Below are 23,368 nucleotides of genomic sequence, written 5' to 3'. Positions count from 1 at the left end.
AAAAAGACGTAACGTTACTGGACTGAACTACTTCTGAAAGTCACCTGCAAACTGTTGCAAAACTGTTGAACGGCTCCTGACGTCCTGGCAAAACATTTCAAATTGGCCTCTAAGGTTTTGCCCCACAGGTGAATTGGATCTGCCTAGTTGCTGTGGCTCTGTCTTTGGCACTCCTAATGTCTTCATTATTTTCCAAAATTAGGTAACATTTATCATTTATCAGTCCAAATATGTGCAAAAATGACAACCTGAATTTGGACTTTGAGCAAACTTGCCGTATGCAACATGAGTTGATCAAATTCGGCTTCCCAGTAACGGCCAGACAGAAATGCATTGTATAATATTCAAATTGAGTTCCAAAGAGTCATAAAGTCAGCACCCAGAACTGCCCAACCATATATATTTGATGTTTGAAAACTGTCACCAGCGTCACACAAAACTTGGGAAGAACTTTGAGTGTGATGAAATATAATCGAGAATATTTTATTGCATATTATTTAGAGTTTTCATTTGCATAAAAACACCTTATGTGGTCATTTTTATAAACTTTCAAAACTTCATCAAATGTCTGCACCACAAATAGTTTTTGCCTCATTTGGATTTTTAATCTTGCATCCAGACAGCATGGACGGATGGTCTACACTAACTTACATTACATTAGATGACAAGTAACAAATTCAAGGAAACCTAATTATTGAAACATGTAACGTTTAGTGTTGCTGAAAATGTATGTTCTCAACGAAAAGCAGCCCGACAGAGTGGCAGGAGAGGCAGGAAAGTTGCACATTGTGATAAAACCCAGACCCCAAACTAAAGGGAGTGGGGGTTTCCTCTGGGATGTGTGGTGTCTCATTTCAATACAGTACACAGTTTGAAAAGTTAGTACCAGACAGTTAGCAGTTCGAGGAAAGATGGCAGGATATAAAATCATTTTTGAGTTAAAAACAGTCTCTAAACATCAACCCACTGTCAATAGTGGCGCGGATTTTTTATTTTATTTTGAATTCTCTTGCTAAACACATCCAGGTTTTCCCGGTGCTTTTGGCTAGAAAGAGAGCCGAGCAGAGAGCCTCTGTTTTAGAAATGTCCAGGTGCAGTCGGTTAATGGGGGTCATTGCCAACAGCCTCTCATAATATCCACACTCTCCTTTTATTGTGAGTGACAATTGCACTGGCACAAACACACCTACATACATGACAACACTTACAAGCAACAGAACGAGGGTAAAAGTGAAGAAATGCGTCCTTGTCACAGTTATTTACGTCATTGGGCTACTCATTAGCAAATACCAAATTTAAATATAACTATTATTGTTTTGGGTATTATTTGTTAGATAAAATGGCAATGCGCAGGATGCTTGTTGAGTTTGTAAAAAGTATAACAGACTATCTTCATTTCTGTTGATGAGGTTACATGACTTAGAGAAACTTGGAATTTTAGAACAAGAGCGTCAACATTGTTTAACTGCAAACTTGCTGTCCCTCACTGGTGGGAATTCTTTGGATGCTGATTTTATCTGCAGTGTATATTCAACTCATTGGATCCATTCCAACTAGGACAAGTAGCAAGCCAGTGCACTGTACAATGTGGGTGGACAGCTTCTGAAAGGTGAATGACAAAAGCAAGCAGCACACACACACACACACACACACACACACACACACACACAGAACAAGAGTGATGGAAGAAAAATAGTTCAAAAATATTTTATTTATTTTATTTAAGAAACTGACGACATTTTCATTAAAAAAAAAAATTATGTTCTGTAGGTGGCGTGCCATTTGAAATGAATGCATTCTTAAAATCTGCTGTTGAGATTCCTCATTAGCCGCTGCAACCTCTCAACTGGGATTCCATTTTTGTTTCTTAAATGGCATGTTTTAAGGTTTAAATTACTATGAATAAAATATGTTTCTTCTATCACGTTTGATTTTATTGGATAGTTAATAGGGATGCACCAAAATGAAAATTTTTGGCCGAAACCGAAAACCGAAAATGAAAAATGCTTGGCCCCCGAAAAGGCGCAAAAAATAATGCCAATTTTTACTATCATTGCATTTATTATAATTACTTAAAATTATAATATTTTAATAAAATATTTATTTAGCACTAGCATTTTAACAAAGCACAATATAAATTCAAATGTGCCCACACCTCAGACATGTTGGCTAATGGTACATTAAACACCAAATGATGGTTGAGCATTTTCTGGCGGTGCGATTGCACTTTATAGTCTATGTAGTTTGCACAGGCGGGCACGGATGCGTGCGGCGAGACAAGGTGCGGCGCACTTAAAACCCGCACATTCACACATTCACCAATGTTTAAAAACAAATACATTTGTTCGCACCTGCTAATCAGCTTCGGGAACGGACTGCAAAGTCGCGCACAACGTCATGTACAGGTCTTTAGCCACCCGGAGATAGTGTTAAGTGTTTCCGTGTTTAAAAGCCGATACTGCATATACTGATTGCACTGTAAGGGTGAAGGGATGGAAGAACAGATGACAAAGTGTCTTCCCAACATTCGACCCAGTATTCACATGATATGAAGCCATTGGACTAGGAATTCGGTTGGCCCTCAAAAACAATGAATGAAGCAAATAAAAAAACTTGAAAATTAATATAGCAGTCATCATAATATGCAGTCATTGGGAGGGTTAAGTCTAGAGTTCATTTCCAGGGCTCTATGACTGGAAAAATAATATACTTCCTGTTCTTGTTTCCTGTTTGGGGGCTAATGAACATTCATTGGCGTCACACTTTCCAAACAGCTGCTTGTAGAGTGCTTTGAGTGCTTGTTACTTTAAACACATTTTTAGGTTTGCAACTAACAATTATTTGAATAATCGATTAATCTGTCAATTGTTTGGACGATTACTCGATGAATCCGATTTTAAAACAATGTTTTAATTTACACCCCTTTGTTAAAAAACAGGACATTATTTCTAATTGACATTTGCGGATGTGACGCCATGCCAAAATTAAACTTCTTCAGTTAAATTTTTTCAGCCACACGTTTTATTACACATACACATTTCTCATTTGTCATTAAAATTAAGAGTGAAGCTTTTTTTTTCTTCATTAGTTTTAATGTCCACTTAGGTGGCTGCTGAACATGTTAAAATGTTACTTAAAACATTGCCTGTCCCGATACAAAAATTTTGACACTTGAACGTCATTAATCTCCTGGGGATTTTTCTAATCTGAATGAACTGACTCAAAGCAAATTATGATCGACCTTTGAGTCTCACTTTATTGAATTGAACATTATTTGTAAATTGAAGAAAAAATATGGACATCAGAAAACATGTCAGCAATACAAAATTAAAAAAAATTCGAGAATGATGCATACATCAAAGGTTCATAGACAGTGTACTTTCTCCTTTGATCACGTAGGCCAGCAAATCATTTTGTTAAGATGTAAAGTAGCCAGTATACAGGTTATATAACAGTGTAAATGTACTGTCCCCTAAAATTAAGTCAGCACAGCCATTATGTCTAAACTGCAGGGAACAAAAGTGAGTATACCCCCAAGTGAAACTGGCCAAAGTAGGCCCAATTAGCCATTTTCCCTACTCAGTCTTGCGGAACTTGTGGAACAAAAAAACACATGGACACAAACTGCAGACCTGTCGTCATTTTCTGTGTTCGCTTCCATATCATTTTTTTCTCCCCCTTCCTGTGGCTGTGCGTGTCTTGGCAGCCGGAGCTCAGTCCTCATTATCAGTGCGCAGGCTGACGTCAGCACGGTCACCCTCCTCCATACAAATGTCCTGCCTGCCATTGATACCTTTTCTCCGGCCCACCCTCCCGCGCACACACGCTCTAGTTAGCATGTTTTTATCAGTTTGAGCAAAGGTCCGTTCTCTCACACCACAGTGCTAAAGCCTCGCTAATATGACACACAGGTGCAACTAGCAGGCCCGCTTATAGCTTGCACAAGTTTATCGAGTTCTGTTAAGAGATATTTATGACGGCTCTCATGTTGAGTGCACCCCCCGTCAATGTCCTACATTTTCCCGTGTGCTTGAAGGCCAGCACGTTTGTGATGTTTTTCATGCGCTTCTGTCACTGTGCTCCATTTTTGTTTTATGTTGATCAAATGCACAAACACAGGCGCGAGCTATGTGGTGAGTGGCCAGCGCGTCAATTAGAGGTGTTGACATGTTTGCTTCCAGTGACTTCAGAATGCAAGAATGTCCTTGTGCACTCAAATGTGTTTGGTGTGAGAAGTATTGTATTGTTGTTATGCAAGCATTTTGGCATGTGAGAACAGCTTAGTTGGCCGTCACCTCATCTATACCATCATGTCATGTTGTCATAACATCACTGAAGAAAATATCTTCTGTTCATTGAAAGCCTTCCCCCCCCCCCCACACACACACACACGCTAAGCTGTATGTTGTGGCCTAGGTGGTAAAGGTGGCACCAGCTTTTCCTGTTTCTGGGTCATGTAGTAATAAGGTCATCAAAATTACAAGGTAATGGTTTTACCATTTTTTTGTTGGAAAATAATGGAAATAAGTGAAATAATTGCTAGGCTTGTAATGAAAACCAATTGGAAAAATAGTTTTGATTTAAAAGATGTGATCAAATGGAAGAAAATACAAAATTTCCACTTAAAAATGTACTGTTCTTGAATCACATTTATATATAGATATGTGTGTATCAAGGGTGTCATAATTCTCCAAATCTTCAATTTGATTAGTGATGGTGTTTTTCCGGTTGTCTAGAGGTGGGCAAAACCGTCATTGACGGTTGCCCTCCTTTCGGCGAGTGCTTCCACATTTATCAGAAACTGCTTTATGATGTGAAGCCTCGTAACAAAACACGGACTGAGCACCGACTGAAAAAGGTTTACGTCCGACGATCGAGGCCAGTGCAGACGGCCCTTCTCAGTCAGTGTATTTTTTACAAAGCTTCGCGTCATAAAGTGCTCGCTGAAAATGTGGAAGCACTCGCTGAAAGGTGGGCATCCGACCATCGGATGGAAAATTGTGATCGGTGCACCCCTAATCTTCAGAGATAACGAGGTCAAGAACGTGACATCGAGTGTGTGTCGGACTTTTTACATTTGGGAACTTTTATTGTAATAATGGATGAATCAGCCTAAGGTGTACCCCGTATCTTCCCCAGTGTCAGTGGGGATCGGCTCCATTTTACCCAAGACCCTAATGAAGACGGGTGGTATTCAAGATGGATGGTGTATGATTTAAAGGCTCAGTAAAAAAATATCAGGTCACCAGGAGTCTTCGTCTTTTTCTGTACGTCATATTTTCAATTGTGTGTTCTTCACTAACTGTTCTCCTCCCCTTCTCGATGTCCTTGACTTCACAGCGACCGACTTGTTCAAGATCAGCCATGTTGTAGACCTACTCGGCCCTCTGGCCATCTCCCGCCATCTCGTTGCCATGTTTTTTTGTTGTTGTTTTTTTTTATACCCCACCCTTTACTGGCCTCTGTGTCAGGTTGCCATGGCAGGGCTTATTTGCCGTATTAAATGTTTGGCAGCATTGTCCAGATTCTGATGACAAACACCCAACATGCCACTTTGATCAATGAAGCAGTGCGTGATGAGAGGAGATGGGATTGAGCCACTCATCTATGGAACAATTTGGTCTTGTGTTCATGTCGCATGCTAAGTGCGACACTCGTTTACAAACACTTGCAGGGGAAAAAAATCATTTTATTTAGCAATTTATTTGTTAGAATTATAGCTTTGTGTTCAACTAGTACTCATTTGTGAGTAAAAATCAATGACTTTTATTTTCAGTCCTATGTATATACTTATGTTTGCGTTTTTGTTTTGTGGTGTTCTGTGAGATTTTTCTCAGGTATAATTTGTTCATAAAAGTTAGGAAACACGGCACTGAGGTAATAACATGTTTGATAAGCAAACATGTGCGTCTCGCCCTCTTGTGGCTGGACCCGTGAAGCTGGATGGTGCCTGGCCTTGTTAGCACATTGGGACAACTTAGAGGCCTGTAGTTAAGACTGTAAACAGAACATACTTTATGTATTTAGGCTTAAGGTTCTATGTTAAAACACAAGGGGCATTCCTATAGGACAATTTAGACTTGAATGTTTTTGAAAAAGTGACCATTCATTTTATAATTCGTGTTTTCAAGAAAAACAGGAACAGACCAACAACAATTTGAATTTGTCCAGCTCAGCGACACTTTTCATCAGATATTTTATTGATCATATTTTGCAGTTGTTTGGTGAAACCCCATTTATTAACATATTTTAACAATATTGCTTGATAAATCTTTTGCAATGAAATAAAGTCACATTTTATTTAAAAACAAATGTATTTTTAATACACAAGCTTGGGTTGTAAAGCAATGCTCATGTTAGAGTCAAGAGTGCATGCTAGCTGTTTTAGCTGCAAACTGGTCAAGAACCAACTTTGGGTGTATGATTAAAAATGATAACATGACTATAGGAATGTATTATTTTTAGTGATACGCACATATAGCTGAAAAAATATATAAACAGAAGAGAGGAGTGTCTTTAGGTCAAGAGAAAAAAACTTTCAGGGGGTGCTTAATAGCTATTTGTTATTTAAATAGTATTTAGAATTCTTTTTTTTATTACAGTTACACAACGGTTGTTTGTGTATATTTCTGTATCTTGTGCACGGATTATTTGAAATTCCATGATAGGGAACAGAAAATGTCCTCCAGTTGTAGAATGAGCCACATGCTTTTTTCATCTCAGAACACTTTAGTTTGCTATTCAAAACAAGCAAAACCTGATAAGCTCGTGTGTTTTGACGACAAAGTTTGAGCATTACATTACATGGAGATTTCTACGTCAAGTTAGTCATAATCTAGACAGCAGATTGGGTCATTTGAGGCCCAGCGGTGTTGTGTTACGCAACCTGCTCTAATTCTGACTGTATTCTGCTCTGGAGTGCAAGCACTGTTTGGTTACTAACAGATAGCATGGAAATGCGGACGATTGACGTAGTTGCTGCCAGATAAGATCCCATAGCACCATTGTAGAGGCACTGCTGCGGTTTTAGTGGTTTACTTTTCTTCCTCAGTCTGCTTTCAGTAAGGCAGCATGCATTCGCATACCTGCTGTGTGAATTGTATCGTGCCGTGCATCAAATCCTTCATGTAAACTCATACTGCACTGTGTATTTAGATAGGAAGAAGAATGGACTAACAGAAGGTTGTCTTAATGCTGACCTTCCAGTGCCTCACTGTGAAAATCTGCAATGTAGCCTTATTTTAGTATTTTAGCTCGTAAAAGTTATGCTGCCAGCTAACACCCACTTAATAATTACAAATGTTTGTGACTCTCCTTTTCAGATGATCCTGTGGGACTGGGATCTGAAACACTGGTACAAACCACAGTATCAGGTCAGTCAGGCCTCTCATTACACATACAAATACAGTATCCATCATGCTTATTGGCCTTAATAAGAGATGGTGTCAGCTCCGTCAAGTCACCAGTTGCTGGTACTTGTACTCTTGCGCACGCACACACACACACACACACACTGTTTGAAAGCTGGTACATAATGACCTTGACATTGTTGACTTGCCACATTTTATCACACTCAGACATTCCATCTCCTCTAGGAACTATTTGTTTACTCTGTCAAAGAATTTTTCTCCCTCAGCTCAAAGTCCCATTCAGTTCCTGTTTTATTGATTTATCATGGGACAATTTGGGGTTAAGCTAAAAGATAAAATGAATAGTCCTGTCTATTCCATTCCATTTTTAGGTATTAAATATTATTTTGAACATTACTGTCTCTCGTACAATTGAAAGCTTAAAACACAAAATAAAGCGACTTTCTGTGTGACATGGACAGACTCCTACTATTCTTTAAAAAAAAATGATAATGATAATAATAATTTGTGTTGTTTTGATACCATTTTTTGGCCCCCCGATACTGATACCCAGCTTTGCAGTATCGGCCGATGCCGATACCATACTGACACCTATGTTTTTTTTTTCTCAACATGAAAAAGCTGTCCTGCCATTGGTTCAGAGCATTCAAGGGCCAATAGGATATCTTAGCTCGGCATGCAGTGAACATGTCGTGGATGAGCAAGACACAAGATGCTGCATCCAAAGTCCTATATTAGCGTCAGAATTAATGGTATCGGCATGTTACTTGTTAGTACTCACCGATACCAATACCACTGTTTTAATGCAGTATTAGGGCCTCTGCCGATATGGGTATAGGAACAACACCAATGATAATAATAATAATAATAATTTATGATGATGATAAAAAAACAAAAAATAAAGGAGCTCCCAATGTGTGCAATTGGTGTAGTTAGTTTCAGTCATGATCTGTGTTTTGTTATGTTGTCCTTGTCTGCCTCCCTAGTCTTGTCAAGCATTGTCATGTCCACCTGTGTTTGCCTGCCCTTCCTTGTGTCAACTAATCAGCAATTTCTTCCACTTGTCTTGCCCAGGTGTCTCTCATTGTGTCAATTATGTATGCATGTGTCAAGTATGTGTGTACAGTATTTAGGCCCCGTCCACACGAAAGACAGTTTCAATGTATCCTCCAGTATATCCAGTTTCTTAACATTTAGGCCGTTCGTCCACACGATGGCGCGGTTTCGGAGCTTGAAACCGATCACTTTTGAAACCGGGCTCCAGAGTGAAAAGATTTCAAAACGCGCCCGTACGCATCCATCTGGACACCATATGCAGGATACTCCTCCAGTGATGACGTAATGGTCGCAGCTCGATGACGACGCATTGTCAGCAGATTGATGATGTATGCGGCAATTTTTATGTGACTGCGCGCGAACCGTCAGTCTGTCAACAACAATTGTGGATAGCCGTGTCATAGTCGTTTTGCGCAGCCCCCTTAGCTTGCTTATGGTTTTGCAGCAAAATATTTTGCTTCTTTATTCCCACGTTCAACAAGCGGTGTTGTACATGAATCACCCGCCATTGTCACTTCTCCTGTTTTTGTTTTTTCCCATGTTGTTTTGATACATGCAAAGCCATGTTTGTTCTGTAGATTGCAATAAAGTTAGAAAAAAAAGTGTTTGTCTTCTTCGCTGATTCTTCTTCTCCGCTTTCCGTTAACTCCCCGTGGCTGCGCTACAGCGCCACTCCAACTTGGCATATACATTACAGCCGTTAAACGTCCTCAGCGTCTTCTTTTGGACACACGCAAGTCTTGAAATGCTTCTGTGTGTACGAGATTTGTTTGAGGAACGAAGCCGGCTTTGCTTCCGCCTGGACGGGGCCTTAGTCTCTCGTCTCCGCTTTGTCTGCGTCAAAGCATTGTTGTTTTCTCCTGTCATGCTGCCGTTTTTTTGTTTTGTTTTGCCCTGTCGTTCCTCCCACGTCTTTTATCACTTGATTCTTGGAGTTTGTTTTTGTTAATTAAAATCCCGTTTGGACTTCTCCTCTGCCTCCACAACCTGCTTCCTCACATTTGGGCCCACCTCCTCATACCACTTAACATAACACAGACATTATTCTTAGAAGACTATACAGTAGTAATACAAATACAAACATAGTTTCAAGAAAAAGGAAAAACACAAACATGGTGAATTAACCCACAATTTTAAATGTATGACCAAGTTAAGAAACAAGTTGCAACTCATGGTAAAATTACTGCTCATTTGGACTCGTAATTTTTGTTGATTGAAAGGGTAGTAGAGCCACACCGAAAATACACAAAATAACTTATATTATAACTTATACTCATAATTTTAGGACAGCATGGTGAGTTACTGGTTTCATGTCTGCTGCACAGTTAGGAGATCCTGATTCATTGAAACATCTTTGTGTTGCTTGTTCTCCCCATGCGTGTGTGGGTTTTTTCAAGGTTTCTTACTACAATCCCAAAATATGCAAGTTGGGTTACAGTAATTGGAAACTTTAACTTCTCCATACCAAACACTTTTGGTTATGTGATGATTGAAGAAACGCCCAAAATTTTCTGTTTTCAATTTGTGTTACAATGATCAAAATAAATGAGTACACACCCCATCAGATTTCTTAGAAAACTTTGGGTTTCGTTTGAGTGCAACATGTTACTACATACAGTATGTATATACTGCAAAATTCTCCTTTAAATGTCAGCCATTAGCTGAAAATGAGATTGGTTCTCAACATGTAATATTGCAATGTTGCAAAAATTAGTACACAATACACACAAGTGAAAGTCTCGTTTTTGAAAAGAATTTAAGCACAGGTGAGTTTAATCATTTCACAAATTTGAAAATATTTGTATCCGAGAACATAATTGTTTACATAATGACATTTAGATGTTCAATAATGTGTGCCATTGGTTTGACAAAACAGTAACACTGACTTTGTCATAGTGTTTGTCATATTTATTCTAAAGTCTAACTTGACAGGACCACCAGACTGGTGAGTGACATGGGCATCAGTGAGGAAGAGTGTTGAGTTAGCTAGCTACAGCCAGTGGTGCGTGCGACTGCAGTAATATTAATCTTTGTCGAAAACTGATCACTGCAAAGATTCAAAGCAGAGATTTTGCTTTGACTCTTTTTGTAATTGTAATTTGTATGTTATTTGAGTAATTGTTGGAGCCCCTACTAGTCTTAAACTATAGAGATGACTACATGCACATTGCACAATGGGACTTATTGATTGAAACGTGTTTTGTCTTCTAACTGACTCGTATGCATTGTCGTAGATCTCTGATGCTGCCTTGACTCTCCTTCCCTTAATGCATGTCAGGGCGCAGCGAGTGGCAATGGCGTCGACCTGTCAGTCATCAACGAGGCCAGGAACTTGGTGTCAGAGCTCTTGATGGATTCGTCCTTGTCGCCCCACAACATCTCAACCCTGCACAGCATCTCCAGCCTCATGGGGACCTTCTCAGGGTCATGCCGCCCCCGGGTGAACCCTTTCACCCCTTTCCCCGGCTTTTACCCCTGTGGCGAGGTGGATGACTCCGTAGAGAGGAGTGAACGCAAAATCATTAAGGTGGGTATACTCTTTAGGAAAATACATTATCATAAGTAGAATAGGTTTCAATAGAGTGCACAACCAAACCGGTAGAACAATTCTTCTAAATGTATTTTCATTTGACAAAATCCTTTCCCTCACAGTCTACTTCCTATCAATAGGTGATGGTAGCACTAGCCAGGTCACTGCCCCCTTTGGCTTCAATTCAAGTGAACTGTAGAAAAGAAAAAAAATCACACCATATCCTTATCCTGATTTTCTTGCTTCATTCACCACCTCACTGTAAGTTTTGAAATTGGTTACGTAGTGTAGTTTTTGCATAATCCTCTTGGTAAATAGCTAATATCAGCTAATAACGTTAGTTTCCCCAATAAATCGCTGGCGTTGAGCCGTAACCTCATAAGTCACAATTTAGCAAATTACGTATTTTTTCAAGAATCTATATTTTTGGTTAGTCCACACATGTCGGTGTCATTTTTACAAATTATTGACCAATCTAAAGTGTTGAAAAATAGCTTGTTTTCTTTGATGACACAATGTTAAAGACTGAACAAACATGCCATTTTGGGGTCTCCTGAAAAGTGACGATTTTGGAGGTACAAAGTTTTGACCCAACGCCAGCAATGTACTGTATCTGGGCATTCCTTACTGCACTTAAATGCTTACACCACATTGCTTTTCTGGTTACGATGTGTCCAGTCTTTAGTGTATTCCAGTCTTTGACTCAAGGTGTTATCAGGTTTGAAGCATACATGAATGTTGTGTTGGTTGAAAATGTATGAAAGAATTTGATACACATTCTGTCTCAAAAATTGGTCAGGAGACATCTATCGCCAAGCATTTCTTCTTTTGAAGAAAATTATGTTGGCTTACCCAAAATATATGCTTGTTCATCCTGTAAATTGTGCTAAATTAAGCTTATTTTTTTTGCCAATATCATAAGCTGAAGATCAAATTGTCGTAATTGTTTGTGGATTGCGTTGTGGAAGGACTCATTTCTTGTGGGCATATGTAAGGGATTAATTTAAATCATGTATCATATATAAATCATTCTGTTGACAAGTTTTACTATAGCCAAAATCCTTTACCTCCAATGTCATCACTTTTCAGGAGACCCCAAAAACGTCATGTTTATTCAACCATTAACATTGCATCCTCAAAGAGATTAAGCCATTTTTAACGCCTTTTGGTAAAAAATAAATAACACCCAAGTCTGGACTAAATATTAAATTTACCAAATTGTGACTTATGATGTTTTGGCCTGACGCAAGCAATGCATGCGTAAGATGACAAAAAGTGTGGAGGTAACTTCAGTCACGATAAAAGCAATTAGTTACATTGATGTTTTATGTATTCATACTAACTAAACATGATCTACTCTTACAGGGTTTAAGCAGCAGAAACAGCCTCCCTACTCCTCAGCCTAGGCGGAGTTCTACCTCCTCTTCTGTGCTTCCTCCTATCGACACACTATCGTCACGGTGGGAACGTAACACCGGCAAGAGATCCCACCCTGACCTTAACTTGATTAGGTATCAACACAACGCGCAGTCTTTGCTGTTGTCACACAGCCACATTTCTGCACACCAAAACAAAACACTCTTTTGTAGCTGCTCCTCTTTCTCTAAATTCCTAAAATCCATCACACCTGGGATGAGAATTTGCATTGATTTGTTTGTGGTGTCACTGGTGTGCTTTAGTTGAACAAATTTTAATTACAACCCACATATTCTATGTTAACTGAGAATTTAATTTGTATTTGAACGTAGACCATGCACAGCAACAGACATCTGTGTTATAAAACAAAGATGTTTCCTTTACTCTGTAGTTGCCTGTTGTGTAAATATTGAATGTATAATAAATAAAAATCGCTAAGATAAGAAGTTACTCAATTGCTGTGCAAATGCAGCACACAAAGATATTTTTTTAATCATTTGGAATCTGACGAGACATCCTTCAGCAGTATGTTTGACATCATAGCGAGAGAGGTACTGTATTTATATCAAAACAAAAAAATGTAGGTCTCTTTTGTCCACCCACAACTATTTTTTTTAAAAATCCAGGGCAGATAGTTATTGACATTTGTGATGTCGTTTATCCATCTGAGCATAAACCAAGGGCCTCTTCGCATTCTCGTTTTTGCCTCGGATTTCCCTTCCCTATTCTATCTGAACAAGACGACCCGGAAGTCCTTGGAAGATAGTAGCATTCAAATTCTACTAATATTCATGAAAGGTGCCTGTATGTCACCTTTAAGCCACCTTTGGCAAAGGTTACTTTGTTCTGAGTCTGACCAACTTTTACGAAAGGATTTTACCCACATTTCTTTATGACAGCAAGATTTAAAGCAACAGGGGACAGTTATAAAGTTGACAGACTATGCAACGACGAAAAACATCAAAGATCCTTTACAAAAACAACAATTTGTAGCTGTATTTTTTTCATTCAATTAATATTTTGCAGGTAAAGTCCGCAAGCGCGAGACTTTTGTCAGCAATACTTGCCATCGCACAATGAGGTCAGTTAGGAAAAGTGGAGTCAAATTTGGGTGAAAGTGTGATGTCTCTGATCAATTTTCAAAAGGAAGCACCTTTTCATTTGTCCTTTACCTGATGACGTAATTCAACAAAGGTTAAGGATAGGTGGCATAAAGATTAAGAGGTTTGATTTTTCGAAGAGGCCCCTAGTCTTGTTAAATTAACATAGTCTTGTAACTATTCAGGAAGAAATCACATAACTGTAGTAACCATCGTGGTCCACAAGATGCCAGTACTTCTCCATCTTATTAGCTGCACCATCATTTGGCTTAAGTCAAAGGTCTGGTGACTACAGTTGACATTGTGTTTGTTTGTTGTATCCAGCTCAGGACTGTCCAATGGGCCAAATGCAAACCTGCTCACCATTCCCAAGCAGAGATCTTCTTCTGTCACCCTCACCTACCATGCAGGATCCAGGAGAGCAGGTGGGAACCAATTGCAGAGCTTTCTGACACAGTTCCAACAGAGCTCATGTTTGAAAATTTAAATCACATGCTAGCACAAACGTGCATCATCAGCCGACACAAATCCGCTGATGTTTTGGCGGTGGCAGATAGAGTAAGAGGGTGGCAAGACTATAGCAAGGACCCATCACAATTTTCCAGAACTCATATTGTTCCATGATTGTCACATTATACTCGGGCAAGCAAATATTCATCCAAACATTTTATATGAATTGTATTAAGTTAATAAACTGTCCTTTTGTCATTTACTCATAATAATATTTTGGGGGGAATTCAGGCAAAGTGTAACTGCAAAGTAGACTAAGATGGGCTTTTGTGGCTGCATCAGGAGAGGAATAGAAACTTTCAGTTATACTTTTGACTGTCCACAAGGTGCATTCACGGACTGCCGACAAAGGGACAACTCAAACGCGGATGAAGAAACACTGCCACCAAAATAAACCTAACACCAACAATATTCCACCAGATGGTGCCAAAGTAATACTATAATTGTTTTTGCCTGAACACAAATACAAGCCACAATTTTTAGCGAATAATGGCGTTCCCAAAATAGGTTCCCAAAAAATAATCTTGTTCTCTTTTAACTTAACTTTTAGACAATTTTCTTAATTTTAAACAGAGCATCATCTATTTTTGCCAATTTATTATTTTTTTCATACAGCCCTGGAAAAACAAAGAAATGCAATAAAGATGATTTGACTAATTAACCCTTTTTCTTTCCATCATCAGGGGCCTCTCCTAGTCTGAGCCCCGTCACCTCTCCCAGCCACAGTCCTTCGTCTGTAACCACAGGTTCTTCATCATCCTTTGTCACCCGTTCGCCTGTGGAGTTCCCAGACACAGCGGACTTCCTGACAAAGCCAAGTGTCAACCTGAACCTGCACAAACCTTTGGGCTATACGCTGAGCTTGTGTGACTTCCAGCAGGCATTCCGCAGCTCCACTTTACCTCTTTGCACCAGGTAAAAAAAAAAAAAAACTACTAGGAATTTCTTGCTCATAATTGTTGAATTATAGTCATGCACAAGACTTGACTTGTCCACGCCAGCTGTGGGCGTCAGATGCCAAAAGGGGTTTCCAGTAGCGATTTGGGGGATCTTCATCAGCCCTTCCTCAGCGAGGCCCAACGCAGGCGCTCAGGTAAATAAAATTACTAATAATAGGCATTATGATATGGTGAGATTAGAGAAGAGTAGCCTGAGAGCAACACCTTCCATTAGTAAGTTTATAGAGGATAGTTTTACCCTTTTCAGGGTGTGTGTGTGTGTACATGCACTGCTCACAAAATGTTAGGAATATTTGGCTTTCGGGTGAAATTTCAGGATAAACCTAAAATGAATTGTGTGAAGATATGGGAGTAATTAACAACCATACAACCCCCCCCCCCCAAAAAAAAAAAAGTATTTATTTTTTGTAGTTAACGCTAAATATCACGAGATGGCGACAGAGCTCTACTTATGTCAAAATTACGCAATGCTAAAATCAGTCTTCATCTCAGATCAATATGCTGGACTTCCATGACATCAAGATTCCAGCAAATGGCACCCAAGTAATTCTGTTCTGCTTTGGTGAGGGTTTTTTTTTTTTTTTTTTTTTTTAAAGTTAGTAGCGTCTTGAAAACATGATGTCCAACTATTCAAAGTATTAGCATTTTACACAACTTGGCATTCTCTAACAAGAACATGAATGGCAAAAAAAAACACAATAGGTGTTTGTTACATGAATGGATCAATACATTTCTTGGTGTAATTACAATTGATATGTAAACACTCTTCTTCATTCTGCTTTTCACATTTTGACATTATGAGACCAAGACGACGCCTAACAATTGTGTATTTATTTATTTTAGTGAGTTCACAAATGACAATGACTCAATAATTCAACTCAAGATTATTTAAATAGCGCTTTGACAGCAACCACAGCTGTACGAGTAATTGTTGCCATAGACAAGATGTTCATATGTGTATGTAAATATCTCAGGGATGCTCCAACAAGTCCCAGATTTATGACAATGCCATTTTAAATATGGACACACTGTGCATATGTCAGTTTTTTTTACTGAACCAATGTACATCACAGCATCCTAGTATGTTTCATTATTGATATGCTTCTCAATGCATGCATAAATGATCCAGCCTTCATCAACAAAGGGTTTGAACAATTAAAACAGAACCACACACGGTGATTAAAAAAAATGATAATTTTTTTAATAAAGTGAGTGCAAAGATCTCTTGTGCATAAAAATGACCATTCAGGTACAGCACAAAACTGGTGAACAGCAAACCAACATTAAGTAAGAGATCTAATTTTCTCTACAAAAATCAACTCAATAAAAATTTGAATATTATTTTAGTTGCTATGTTTGTCCTGCATGTCATTCAAAATCTTCAACGAAAAAAAACATTAAACCTACTCACGTTGCAGTGTAGGGTATTATAAGACGCTGGTGCAAGTGCAACAAACCAATGCCTACTATCTAGTGGCAAATGTATTATAAAAATAAAAATAAATTAATGTAGACCCCCGCTCTTCATGGTGGACAGGAATATTGTGAGGGGAAAAAACGAATAGGTGTGTGTGTGTATGACTCAAATATATGTAGAAAAAGTGAATTCAGTTTGAAATTTTCTTCTTTCTATGGGAGCAACAGGTGAATGTCCAGAGTTCCTAGGCGAACCTTTAATCAGGGAGGAGAGTGTGGACATACCTGGAGAGACTGAGATCACAGGCAAGCAGAACCAAGCTGAGGAGGAACAGAGCCCCAGCACAGAGAAGCAGACTCAGGAATTGAGGGTAAGGTATCCCAGAGTCACAGCAACCATAATGAATCTTCACAATGAAAGATAATAATGCTTGATTGGTCTCCTCCAGGGTTATCAGGAGTTTCGACTAGACCCGATGCTGGAAGATCATGAGGCCCTCATGGAGAGGATGAATACCTGGAACTTCCAGATTTTTGACTTGGTGGACAAAACAGGAGGAAAGACAGGAAGACTACTCAGCTATGTTAGTACTGTGATACAAACATGTTCTCTTGTTCGTTTTTTGTTGTGCTCTGAGGCTGTGGTCACTATGTGTGTCCCCTCCTGATAAATATCTTGTAGAAAAGATCAATTCAGTGTAGTTTGTTTGTTTCCATCAGCATGTCTGTTAAGTGTAAATAGCCAAAACTAGCCATTTGTTAATGTTAGGCTAATTTAGAGCTTAGAAAGAAGACTTTAACCGGCTACATTGGATTTGAGCAAGCTGCTCCAAATCTGCTTGCCGTATAGCCTCTAGTTTACAATTTATAATTAATTTTAGTTTGAAATTTTAGCCTAAGCCTGGCAAACGCGTAGCTCTAGGCAGATTTTAAAGTTGCTGCACTGCATATGCTAGCTTTTGACTAATGGTGGCGCTGTGGTTACCTTGTGTTCTGATGTGTGTTTCAGTAAAGATGGTCTGTATTTCCCCAGGTGACTTACACCCTTTTCCAGGATACGTGTCTGTTTGAAATATTCAAGATCCCTGTGAGGGAGTTCATGACATACTTCTTTGCTCTGGAAAATGGCTACAGGGACATTCCCTGTGAGTGTTCACACAGCGCTAGGCCTCCAGAAATGCTCAAGATTTATGTTTGTTAACTGTTTGTTCATGTGCCATCACAATGTGCTCATGTCTCTTGCTCTATGAGCTCAGTAGCTCCTGTGTTGCAAAGTTGCTCATGTAGCCTAACGCAGTCAACTTACAGCTTATTTATTTGGTTGGAATGCCCACAGATCATAACCGAGTCCATGCTACTGATGTGCTCCATGCTGTATGGTACCTGACCACTCGACCAATCCCTGGGTTCCAGCAGATCCACAGTGAGCATGTGACCGGAAGTGACACAGGTGAACTTCAACTGAGCACCCAATAGCATTTGATTATTATTTTTTTTATGGAGGAGTGCCAAAGACGTTAAAAGACGTTTGTTTCAAAACAGAGGTGAAACTAACCATTTTCTATTGTGGATTACTGAAAAACGGAATAAGGTAGAAACAAACTTTTTTTTTCTGATGAAAGATGAGAGTCCAATCTTTTTTTTTGTAGTATGTGTGTTTCCATAGTCCAAACACATAATTTTCTATGGACCTTGAAAGATCAGTCAAAATGCTTAAAATCGGCTGGCACCCACGGCATCCCTTTTCTGAAAACGTCTGGCAGTCAAAGAGTTAACTAAACCATTAACTGGCTAATTAGCTCAATGAACGGAAGTTAGGGCTAAAACAATGCAACCGTATAACGCAGGATTTTGGATCATTTAAATGCAATTGTTGGGCTGCATGTGTGCCCCCAAGCAGGGTCGCCACTTCTGATATGCTCATAACACACTGTGCGTAGGGCACGACCTGGCCCTAAAGGGCACAAAACTGTCTTTTTTCAATTTTTTTTTCTTTCTTTCTTTTTTTTTTTTTTTTAGGCAGCATGCGCAGACCTATGCCATGCTATTGTTCGAACAAGAAAATTGCACGAATAAAGTAATGGATTAATCAGACAGTTGGCATTTGCCTTCATCTCTCCTCTCATAATGACGTAACCTCACACCGCTGTCTCCCCGGGTGCTCGTGCCAAATGACTCTCCGGTCCACTTCCCAGTCCCCTCCTTGGCAACAGTTTACACCGGAATATTTTCACGCAAATACATCTATTCGGCGAAATACACTATTTTGTACACAGAATATTGACGCCATGAGTCTAAAGCAGCAGCAAGAATCAGGCGCTGAGAAAAAAAAAAGGATGTGACGAGGCCTGTGACTCACTTGCAGGCAAGGCAAGTTTATTTGTATGGCACATTTCTTACACAAGGCAACTCAATGTGCTTTACACAAGGAAAAACAACACATATAAGCATCGACAAATATAGTAATTAACAGAGCAAAAAAGAGAAAACAAAAGTAGGTTACAAAATTTACTAAAAGAACATACATTGACAATGTTAAAACATTAGACAGCAAACTTTTAAAACATTTAGCGTAAGGAAGCTTAAAAAAATATTCCCTTAAATTATATTTTTGCTGTATATTTAACATTATTGTGTTCTACCTGCAGCTATTTTTGTAAGTGTCCAATATACAACATGTTATGGGTACCATCGAAGCAGGGATATTGGTGTTGAAATCCCAAGACTCTTTAACATGTGTCTATTAACACTTTGTGTTCTAGACTCAGACAGTGGGATCTCTCCTGGCAGGATATCATACGCCTCATCCAAGAGTTCCTCTATATCAGATGACAGCTACGGCTGTCTGGCTTGGAACATCCCTGCTCTGGAGCTCATGGCCCTATATGTAGCAGCTGCAATGCACGACTATGACCACCCTGGTCGCACTAATGCCTTTCTAGTTGCCACTAATGCGCCTCAGGTAAACCAATCCCGCTAGTTAATTTACATGTGTTCAGAAAAGTTACAAGAAAACACGAGTCAATGTTACTTTTCCTTCATTCTATGAGCCAGTGTGGACATTCAAAGTACAAATATCAATGGCATCTGATTCCCTGAATAGAGTTTTATGCACACTTGTTGAAATAATGACAGATCCTGTATGCTGCCTTATTGGACATTTTTGTGATCACTGTGACATTTTGAGTGCGTAAACACGGCACTATTTTGGACTTGTTTCCTGGATACAGGGTATGTCATTATTTTGATACTTAATCGTCTTAAACCTTTTTTCAGGGAATCAGATGGCATTGATGTTTGCACTTTTAATGATCATACACACTGCCTCATAGAATGAAGGAAAAGGATCGTTGAGTCGTGTGTTCCGTTTAAGGTCGCACACATAAATTAGAGTGACACATTGAAGCTATTGTATCACTGCAAACTAAAGAAACAGCCAGAAATAGGTGACTGCACAAAAAAACAGCAGCACCTATTATTGTTATGAGGGGAATAAAAATATAGATAGGGAACTTGAATTGGTCGCTTTGCGAGGGAGTACTTTTGCACCATTTTGGTGATTTTTTTTTCTGATTGCTAAATTCCATATCAACTAATATACAGAAAAACATATTTCTTTCCCCCTGATGCACTCACTAAACAGAAAATGTTTTAGCTAATTGGTGCGCTGCACAGGAAACCACACGACATTGACTGTTTGCATAATGTGCTTCTCCTGTTTTGAATCAATGTAACACACACACTCCACTAGTGCATCTCTATTTCATAGTGGTGTCCTCAGATGTCTGGCGTCCTCACATCGATGCTCACAGTTAAGTTTTAACCAGATAGTTGTTATTAACCTGACATGACTTCGCTTTACATGCCTCGTGACTCAAAGTCAAGCTTTTTTGGTTTCCCAAAGATGCTATTACTTTCTCCTTGTATGCGGTAACCTTTGCCTGAGTGATGTGATGGCATGAAAACCAGTAAAGGAGAAAGACATTCAACTGGACCATGTCCATTTTAACAAAGTGGAAAATGAACCTTATTCATTTGTCTTGGCACAAGTCTACATTCAACTGTCAAGAAGATCACATAAAGCCACTTGGAAGAATTATTGAAATGGGATGCAAGAGTGGAATATGGACTAAAGAAGCACCCGATACTTATACTTTGTGTCCCTTTAATTATTGGATATGTTGGAAATGGATATTCCATTAAGAGAGGAAGTCCACATATTCAGTGTCTGTCTCATACTGTGATGCGAAAGTTGTTAAGGTCAGCTATGTGCCCCTGTTTAAATAGGAAAGTGGGTTAAGAGCAAAGACAGGGGACCCTGAACCTATTGATCACGGATGATGTTGACAAACATGTCTGGCAAAAGATCTTTGGTGCTCGAAAGTCTGGCTCTCTAAGTTTCTTGCTTTAGAAACGCACCAGGTGCAATGCAACATGAATTGAAGAAATGGTTGTTTTATCTTGTTTCATTAATGGAATCTACATGTCAATCCATATATTATTATTCCATACCAGTATACTGTAGGTCAGTCTCACAACAATGCACAAAATATGAAAAGTCTACACACCCCTGTTTAAATGTCAGTTTTATATATATATATATATATATATATATAAATTAGACCAAAATAAATAATTTCCAAACTTTTACCTCCAGTAATTTTGCCTATGACCTGTGCAACTCAATCAGAAAAAAAAAAATATTTGAGGGCATGTAAAAATAGATAACTGAAATAACGTGGTTGTGCAAGTACACACACCCTCTTATATCTGGGATGTAGCCGTTCAGAATTAACCAATCACATTTAAATACATGTTTTTCCTCAGCTCTAACTGGATCCTATTTCTTACATAAGGTGGTGGAGGGAATTATGAACAGTGCAAAATAGCAATCTGTGCACAAAACCTTCAGGCTCCTGGTAGAAAACAGCAAGGTCAAACAAACATCTTAAATATATTTTTCTTTGATCAGAGGCACAAAGTCCTACACGTTTTTATTTTGTCAGATTTTACTGAAGTCTCTGTCATGTTCCTACTCTCACCTGTGGCTCTTCCCTCGTGTACAACACAGGCGGTACTGTACAACGACCGCTCCGTGCTGGAGAACCACCACGCTGCATCTGCTTGGAACCTCTACCTATCCAGGCCAGAGTTTAACTTCCTGGCCAACCTTGATCATGTGGAGTTCAAGCGCTTTCGCTTCCTCGTCATTGAGGCCATTTTAGCCACAGACCTCAAGAAGCACTTTGACTTTCTGGCTGAGTTCAATTCCAAGGTCATTACATGATTAGAAGTGATAACCACTGTCTTTACGTAGTTTAACTTATTGAACAATTATGAAGATGTTAATGATCGATGCTGCAGATGGGTTTAATAAGTGTCCTGTCTCATTGACTTTCAGGTCAATGATGTGAACAGTCCAGGAATTGACTGGACCAATGAGAATGACAGACTGCTTGTGTGCCAAGTGTGTATCAAGCTGGCAGACATCAACGGGCCAGCCAAAGTCCGCGATCTGCATTTGAAATGGACTGAAGGCATTGTCAATGAGTTTTATGAACAGGTGCGTAGGCTGCATGCATCCTACATCCAACATCTATGTGCTCCATGGTCATATTACTCAGGGAAAGAGCACTTCATAAAATTTCTGTCTCGTTAACTGTATCATTGCTCTTGGGATGTTAGCATGTAAGCCACACACTTCACATCTCAACACATGGACTACAATCATTTCACCAACTGAATGTTCACTAATTGGACAAAAGTATTGGGATGATGTGAACACTCGTTTTTCGCGGGGATACCAGACCAACCCTTGAAAGCCTGCCATATCATAGGTGTTTTTTAATTTTTTTTTATTATAGTTTTACCTTTCCCAAACACGTCAAAACATTTCAAATCAACTCTGAACTCACCTTTACTTGTTCAGTGTGTAAAAAATGATAAAGCACAAGTGTACGTATGTATTTTTTTCTTTTGTCTAAATGTCTAAAGCATTTAAAGTGCATGCTTTTCAGTGTATTTAAAATATGAAAACCCATCGCAAGCTCATACACTTTTTTCTTTTTACCTTTAGGGTGATGAAGAAGCGAGCCTGGGGTTACCCATCAGCCCCTTCATGGACCGCTCCTCCCCACAGTTGGCAAAGTTGCAGGAATCCTTCATCACACATATCGTTGGCCCGCTCTGTAACTCATACGATGCCGCAGGTTTACTTCCTGGCCAGTGGATGAATGGAGATGGATCGGATGAAGATGACGAGGGTCGTGTGGACTTGGACACGGATGATGATGAAAATGATGATGATGAAGAGGACGACACGGATGAGCTTGATGAGGATCTGCGGCCAAGTGAGTCAACTTTAAAACAAAGTGTCCTTTTTCTGCTGCTTATATCATGTCAGAGTTTGGTCTGAATCAAGTTTGATTCGTTTCTACTGAGGGTTGGACTCTGCCAAGGTTCTCCGGGTTGGGGATGAGATCTTGCCCCAAGTGAAGTGAGTTCAAGTATCTTGGGGTCTTGTTCACAAGTGAGGGCAGGATGGAGAGGGAGATTGACAGGCGGATTGGTGCAGCATCTTCTGTGATGCACACTCTGTATTGGTCCTAGATACAAACGGCCAAAATAAGTTTCCTCTGCAGTGTGTCCAGGCTGTCCCTTAGAAATAGGGTAAGAACCTCGGTCATGCGGAAGGGACTCAGAGTCAAGCCGCTGCTCCTCCGCGTTGAGGGGAGTCAGCTAAGGTGGCTCGGGCATCTGGTTTGGATTTTTCAAAGATGCCTCCATGCAGAGGTGTTCCGGGCATGCCCCACCGGCAGGAGGCCCCGGGGACGGCCCAAGACATGCTAGAGTGACTGTGTCTCTCAGATGGCCTGGAAACGCCTTGGGATCCCACCAGAGGAGCTGGTTGAAGTGGCTGGGGAGAGGGAAGTCTGGTCTTTCCTGCTAAAGCTGATGCCCCAGCCACCGACCCAGGATAAGCGATGGATGGGATGGGTTGAGTTGGCTTGG

The 23,368-nt window shown here is 39.6% G+C and overlaps 1 protein-coding gene across 1 annotated transcript in view; it reads left to right on the top strand.

The window, feature by feature from the left end:
* The window catches only part of pde3b (phosphodiesterase 3B), a 47,416-nt gene that overhangs the window by 19,566 nt on the left and 4,482 nt on the right, over positions 1–23,368 (top strand). The window contains exons 2-15 of the mRNA XM_077562969.1: positions 7,323–7,373; positions 10,705–10,953; positions 12,322–12,467; positions 13,797–13,897; positions 14,666–14,897; positions 14,984–15,075; positions 16,586–16,728; positions 16,807–16,941; positions 17,391–17,502; positions 17,694–17,807; positions 19,120–19,319; positions 21,429–21,632; positions 21,759–21,920; positions 22,434–22,707. Coding sequence (XP_077419095.1) covers positions 7,323–7,373; positions 10,705–10,953; positions 12,322–12,467; positions 13,797–13,897; positions 14,666–14,897; positions 14,984–15,075; positions 16,586–16,728; positions 16,807–16,941; positions 17,391–17,502; positions 17,694–17,807; positions 19,120–19,319; positions 21,429–21,632; positions 21,759–21,920; positions 22,434–22,707 — 2,215 coding nt within the window. The remainder of the gene's footprint in view (positions 1–7,322; positions 7,374–10,704; positions 10,954–12,321; positions 12,468–13,796; positions 13,898–14,665; positions 14,898–14,983; positions 15,076–16,585; positions 16,729–16,806; positions 16,942–17,390; positions 17,503–17,693; positions 17,808–19,119; positions 19,320–21,428; positions 21,633–21,758; positions 21,921–22,433; positions 22,708–23,368) is intronic.

This window comes from Vanacampus margaritifer, chromosome 4, assembly GCF_051991255.1.
Source record: "Vanacampus margaritifer isolate UIUO_Vmar chromosome 4, RoL_Vmar_1.0, whole genome shotgun sequence".
NCBI lineage: Eukaryota > Metazoa > Chordata > Actinopteri > Syngnathiformes > Syngnathidae > Vanacampus > Vanacampus margaritifer.
Note: the sequence above shows the minus strand (reverse complement) of the source record. Positions and strands in the feature narration are given on the sequence as shown.